General features: G+C 37.8%; 1 protein-coding gene across 2 annotated transcripts; it reads left to right on the forward strand.

The window, feature by feature from the left end:
* The first annotated feature begins 708 nt into the window (after positions 1-708).
* On the forward strand, positions 709-6,277 carry dazl (deleted in azoospermia-like). Of its 2 annotated transcripts, XM_026347734.1 has the most exons (10): positions 709-819; positions 1,467-1,589; positions 2,153-2,244; positions 2,603-2,654; positions 2,743-2,809; positions 2,938-3,077; positions 3,558-3,638; positions 3,820-3,870; positions 4,369-4,439; positions 4,871-6,277. In XM_026347734.1, exons 1-9 carry the CDS (start codon positions 817-819, stop codon positions 4,411-4,413), a joined length of 654 nt encoding a protein of 217 aa, XP_026203519.1. In that variant the 5' UTR covers positions 709-816; the 3' UTR covers positions 4,414-4,439; positions 4,871-6,277. The 2 variants fall into 2 exon arrangements, with proteins under 2 accessions (XP_026203519.1, XP_026203520.1); XM_026347735.1 differs by lacking the exon at positions 3,820-3,870.
* The last annotated feature ends 430 nt before the right edge of the window (positions 6,278-6,707 follow it).

Below are 6,707 nucleotides of genomic sequence, written 5' to 3' on the forward strand. Positions count from 1 at the left end.
TGTTCAAATCTTTTACCTGGAGACGTCTTCATCACTGAGAAGTTGTACTCCGCCATCTGCTGGCAGCGGATCTATCACATGGGTGCCAAAGTCATCCAGCAACAACATTAAACAAACAATTGATTATAATCTTTAAAATACTTTTTGGACGATCATTTGACAATCAAGAATAGTTTATTCAAGGAATTCAGCACAATTTCAACAATTAAGCAAGGGTTACGCAGTATTTAAAATACTGGATTATTCTTAAAAAATTGGGTGTTATTCATTTCTGACTGCTAGCTACCAGTCGCACATTTAATGTCATTTGGGTTTTTGAATTGCATAAGTGAAGTCATATCAGAGGAGGTAGAGTGAAACAGATGCTGAGATCCTCAAGGGCCTGTGATCCAATATATATTTGCGTGCCAACTTCACTTTTAACTACATTGATATATTATTATTATTATTATTTGTTTACGCGCTTATTTAGTAGTCAACTACACTCAGTCATAGTTACGAGGGCACTGCTCTGGTCTGATTAGCGTTTTAGTGATATAAAAAAATCCCTCGGGATAATGTACGACTTATGCAAGTATTGTGAAATATCCGCATAAATCGTTATATATATGAGCGTTTGTTACAAGTTCCAAGTCAACATCGGTCAGAATTAAACTTGTTTGACTGACATATGTTAAGTGTGATAGGATGCTACAGCGGTCATGTGCACTGGGCGTGGTTTTGGCGGATGTGCGGTGACTGTTGTCGGGCAGAGCGAGCGTGGCGGCTTTCTTTAGACTGTGTCTGGCTAATTTATGAGTTTTAAATATTTTAGATATGGTAAGTTTTAGTGGCCCGTTTCCATGCACAATTAAATATTGTTACAAGTCTAGCCATATGAGCGCTTTACGTAGTTGGAGACTTTTGTAACTTTTGTGTGCGCGCTAACTGTGCTAACAGTTTTAGCTAGCTAACGTTAGGTAATTAGCGACCTTTGGCTGCAGAAATGAAAAAGGCGCACTAGCCTCCTGTAGCTACTATTAGATGGAGCTAACACGGTTGTATTAATTGTGACATTAGCATTTGTAACAAACCAGCGAGTTAATGCTAATAACTTACCACCGAAGTTTAGCGCGGACTATTTATGACCTTTGCAGCCGCTCCACGTTGGAGAGAAAAAAAAAGTTAGCTTGAATTAGTTTTAGACCGAGTCCGAATTTTGTTGGCATGTCAGATCATGCATGTCATGCAGATTAATTTTTGCCGAAATGTTGTGCACCATGCTTAACCTTAGTCGCAAAAGTAAATTAAAGTAACGAGACTACTTTAAGTTTAAGCATGTCTTTTAAGGCTTAACTCATGACTTCGTAGAAAAATTGTAACGTTACTGAAACAGGATTAATGTTTATCTTGAGAAGAAGTACACAGTTACAGACTATAGTATTTGTATGTTATGCAACTCAATAATTCAAACGTTGTATTTTAAGGATATCCACAAGCCCAGGACCAGCAACCAGACTTCACCCTCCCTGAAGTTGTCCAATGGATACATTCTGCCTGAGGGCAAACTGACTCCCAACGCCCTCTTTGTCGGTGGGATTGACATGAAGGTAACATCTGAATCATTTCATATCATACATTTACACCTCCAATTAAAAATGAGGAATATAGTTTATAATATGTATTATTTTCTTGCAATGAACACATTCACATTTCCAGGCTATGACTGAGCTCTGTTTAAGTAGGAATGTGCACTGGTAAAGTAAAAGCAGTTTTCATTTTCTTGATAGATTGCTAATTGTTCCTTAAAGCAGCAATTATCTTGGGCATTTGCACTGTTCCCTAAATAATAGATGGGGTGAGGAGAAGTGCCAATAGTACCCACTACTCAGGTTGGAATACAGGGCCACAGCAATGTACAGCCTATAGTTTGGGCTTTTATTCAATTTGACACTGTGTGTCTTAATGCCCAATATTATGTACACAAATGGGTGAAACATTTTTGAAACAACTGTTCTGGTCTACTTTAACAGTACAGTGTGAACATTACAAAAGTACACTACTTTGCTTTTATACTAGAGCACAAAGGAAGGACGATGTCCAAGTATAGCCACTGAAATCCTTTATGTATTGATTTTTTTTTTTTTTAAGTAACATGAGTTTTATTCTTCAGGTGGATGAAAATGAAATGCGGGACTTTTTTGCAAGATATGGTTCTGTTAAAGAAGTAAAGATTATCACATACCGTGGAGGAATCTGCAAAGGGTGAGTTTTACTGTTTAGAGATGCCCAGATGTATGTGCAAAAGTGTGACCACAATAATTAGGACCTTTTTACTAGAACTGATATTTTAAAAACTAGATGTTTTTATTACCATTAACATTTTTTAATGTTTTATTTTATTTAACATTATTAATGTTAAAAACATTTAGTACAGATCAGAAAACCAGTAAGGGAAAAAAGAACAAAACAAAAGAACACTTAAACTCTGCATGAGTCATACAGTCTTGTGGCTTCAGTTTTGAGACATTAATTTAATTAATTTATTTCTCTAAATAGTAGTATATGTTTGATATTTTTTCTACAGTTGTCAGGTAATCTGTTTTATGAATATTTTAAACAGGTATGGATTTGTGTACTTCAATGATGATGTCAACATTCAGTCAATCATTGAGGTGAGACTATGTCAATTTTTTTCTTTTGATTTTAATTTACAATTAATTGTAATATTTACTTTTCTTGTTTGTATATCTTTTGCTATAGCAACAGATCAATTTTAAGGGCCGAAAACTCAAGCTGGGCCCAGCCATCATGAAAGAAAGGAGTTCTCGTATGTATTGTGATACATTTCACAAGAACCTAATTTGAAGTTGATGTTGCCATTAAACATATACTTTGTACTGTCATGTAATAGGTGTGTGTTTATTTGCTCCCCCCCGCCCCCCCATCATTGTCCAGGGTCCATGCCATCCCGTCTGGTTGGCCCAAGTCCTTGGATGAGTCCCACCCAGTACTTTTACTGTACTTGCTGCTCACCTATGGGAGGTGGGATGATTCAGCCTTCACCCATCCTCAATGGAGGCAACCCATACAGTCAGGTAGCACTCACATTGACAAGCTATCAGAAATCTGATCTGATTAGGCATGCAGATGGAAGAAAACAATCTTGAGCCAAGCAAAGTAAATCAATTGTGTGTAATTAGTTGTGCTATCACATCTGACTTCCTGTTCTGTCACTTAAACTTTGTAAAACAAAATGAACTCTAAAGGAAAAGTTGGTCTACTTTTATAGCCCAGACTAGAGGTGCAAGGCAAAGAACAGTCTATCAATTTACTTTCAGTTTATTAAAAAGGATAAAACAATAAAGTAACTCTGGCAAAATTAATGTCATTGCTAATAAGCTGTTAAGTAATTTAGGTAACTCTCAAAAATATTTCGAACAATAATACAATTCTTGTGTGAACTCTAAAGTGAATCACTTTCTTTAGTTATTGTTTTTCAGTTTAGTAGTTTGTATCTTAGCACACACCTCAATGCACCATGGTTTACTGTATTTTTTTACCCGCTCTCTTTGCAGCCATACTCCTATTCCAACTTCGGAGGGGTCATGATCCCGCAGATGCCGATGAACTATGCACAGAACGCCTATGCCTACCAGGTACCTGCACATCCACCCACACACCAATTAGTCATAAGCATTTCATGCAAGGTCTTACAGGCACCACACACGATCCTGCATATCAAATGAAGGGTTCAGGATAGAATCAACTTGGAGGTGAGTCTGGGTTTGTCTGTTGCCCCCTGTTTGACTGCTGACCCCTCTTCCCCCCAATACACAGTATACTCCACCTCACTGGATGGCGGACCAGAGGACACGGCCTGTCAATCAGGTGACTCTGCATTAAATGGGAATAGGAGTAGATGTTTTGGAGAAAGTCAAATCACTTGTCACAAAACAATTTTAAATGGACAGTGGGCTGAAAACATTGTACTGTAATAATTATAAGAATATGCTTAATTTTGGCTAATGTTTTATAAATAATGTTTTATAAAATCCTTAATGTTTCATTTTCCTAATTGTATGTTTCTTATGAAAATGTTCACATTGATTCCCCATGATGTTTTTTTTTTTTTTTCTTTTTTAAATTGTGCAACAAATTGTAGACGAACTGAAATGTCCATGCCACTAGATGGCGTTGTCTGGCCATGGTTGATACTGGAAAAATGAACTGTGATTCAATAGTGAATATGTCTCTTTTCCCACTGTACCAAGTTCCTTTGTGTACTTGGGAATTTGTAACATGTGCAGTGTTTTTCATTTGTCTTTACCTCTTTGTGTCTCAGCAAGCTTATTGTGTAATATTGCATATTGTGTAATCTGTTTCTAGAGCTTTGTGGACTGTGGAGTCCAGACAATGCTGACTGTGCTGTAGTCCACAGCTACTGAGCCTCTTGCCAGGTAAAACACTGCTCCCAACAACAAGTCATAGGGTTTTAGGTTGACATAGAGGACATAGATTCTGCAGCATTGCCCAGCTTTTCACATGGAAAAAGAGGTTAAGCAGTGCAGTCATTCATGATGTATTTTGTTGCAAGAAGAAACTACTACACTTCCATTGCACATGGTTACCTTTTTTAGCCATTGGTCAACATCTCTGTGTGTGTTTTGCATCACAGTATTAAGTTTTTGTTGGTGGTGGTAATTTTTCTCATTTTTCTGTTAACTATAGGGACACACTCACTGTAAATGTTGGGAATTTAATAGATAGTTTTTATACAACTAACTGTTTTCAAAAGCCCATAATTCAGATTGGATCAAAGACTTTAACAGTATTTGAAGGTGAAAACCTTCATCCTTAATTTTCTTATTTTCTGCTCTCTCCAAACCAGGCCACAGTGAGTCAGAAAGCAGACAGGATGACATTCTCATGTTGTGGATGGCTGTAAGCAACCCAACTTCTCAAACTGTTTTCAGCATGCCCTCTCCTCCATTCCCTCAGTTTTGAGACCCATTTTAACACGAGACTGCAGGAGCTCTCCACTTCAAATGTACTAGCTAGATCAGTCACCTTTGACCACAATTGGTAGGGTGGACCTGCGGTCACCTGCTTTTAACTCACATGAATCACAATTGCACAGGAAGTGCAGAGCACCTTCACCATACCAGCTGATATATGGGCTCACTTAATTTTTTGTTTTCCCCTCCCCTTCAAAAAAGTGGAGAATACTTTTAACCTCACCCTTTGTACCTATTTATATTTTATGTTTTATTATTTATTTTTGAAGTTATTTTTCTGATTGTTAGGTTGGGTTTTTTTGTCTATGCAAGGGCTCTCTGTATATAAAACTGTGTGTGTTTGTGTGTTTATATATATATATATATGTGTATAGTAACGATTTCTTGAATGCAATCTGGTTGGTTCTTTCAGGATTTGGAGTAAGCTTCTTTATCTCCTGTTTAGGTCTAATGCTCCTCTGATTACGAATTTTCATTAACTTGGCTACTACAGCGTAAGGGTACTTACATTCTATTAATTCCACACGCTCACATTTATTTTGTGCTCTTTTTATTTAACTGGGTGTCGACTGAGATGGGAAATGAAAGGCAGCTTTGTAACACATAGCAGCTCTTCAGTATCAGGTTTTTTTTTTCTCCAAACACCAGACCGGAGTTCTACAGGGCACTCTGATCGTCTGTGTGTAGCATTTCTAAACCATCCCATCCTGTGACTGATGTTTCTCCATTGGTTCCAGAGTTTCACACTCAAGAATAATCACGGCACCAGTTTTATTTCCCATCTGTTGACTTTTATTTGGGAAAAAAAAATGGAAAATGGTTTTAATTCACTTTAAAAATGAAGGACAATTTAATGCAGTAAGGTGTTCTATTACGTCTGTTTGGGGACAAAGTTCACTGTATGTAGTTCACTTTAGGCTGTTTTTTTCAGCGTTTTCAGTTTTAGTCTATTCACAGGTCATGTTTTTGTTCAAGTTTCCTGACGTGTAGGTGAGCAATACATTTTTACACAATTTTTTCAGAACGTTCACTTAGTATCTTTAGTTTAATTTTAGGAGTGCCTTAGCATTTGGTGTAAGACGTACATCACAGTTTTTTGTTTTTGCTCGATTAAGTTCTGTGTAGTTTTATGTGGGCATTGACCTCTAGGCCTCCTGTGTACAGACATCTGATTGTATTGGTAGAATTGTTTTTGTTCAGAAAGCGTGGGCACCACACTGTTTGGTTTGGGTTTTTTTAGTGTTTAGGTTTTGCAGGGTTTGGATACTTCTGAAAAATAAAAGTTGAAATATGTTATTGAAACGGGTGCGTTTTTTTTGTATGATTTTTGAACATTATTTGTGGATATTTATTTCAGAATTATATTTCATGCTCTCAGCCAGAGTTGATGATGTTGGAGCATGGAGCTTTCAGGCTGCTGTGTGCTGCACCTATTGCTGCAGCTTCCATCCTCCCTAACCCTGTCATCCGGCTGCTGGCTTTCAGTTAGGGTTGGATGGCCTGTCTTCCCTGGCAACAAGCCCATCATCTCTTGGTCACAGAGCGTTTTGTTTTTGTCACAGTCTAGTGGTGTGACTGGGCTCCCCAGGGAGCAGTATGCAGCCTGTGACCACCCACCCACCAGCCGCACCCACCTACCCCCCCCCCCAGTCAGACGATTCTGAATTATGGATATGTCTGGATAGCTTTTTATAAAATATGAATTTTCCT

This window comes from Anabas testudineus, chromosome 11, assembly GCF_900324465.2.
Source record: "Anabas testudineus chromosome 11, fAnaTes1.2, whole genome shotgun sequence".
In the NCBI taxonomy this organism is placed as follows: Eukaryota; Metazoa; Chordata; class Actinopteri; order Anabantiformes; family Anabantidae; genus Anabas; species Anabas testudineus.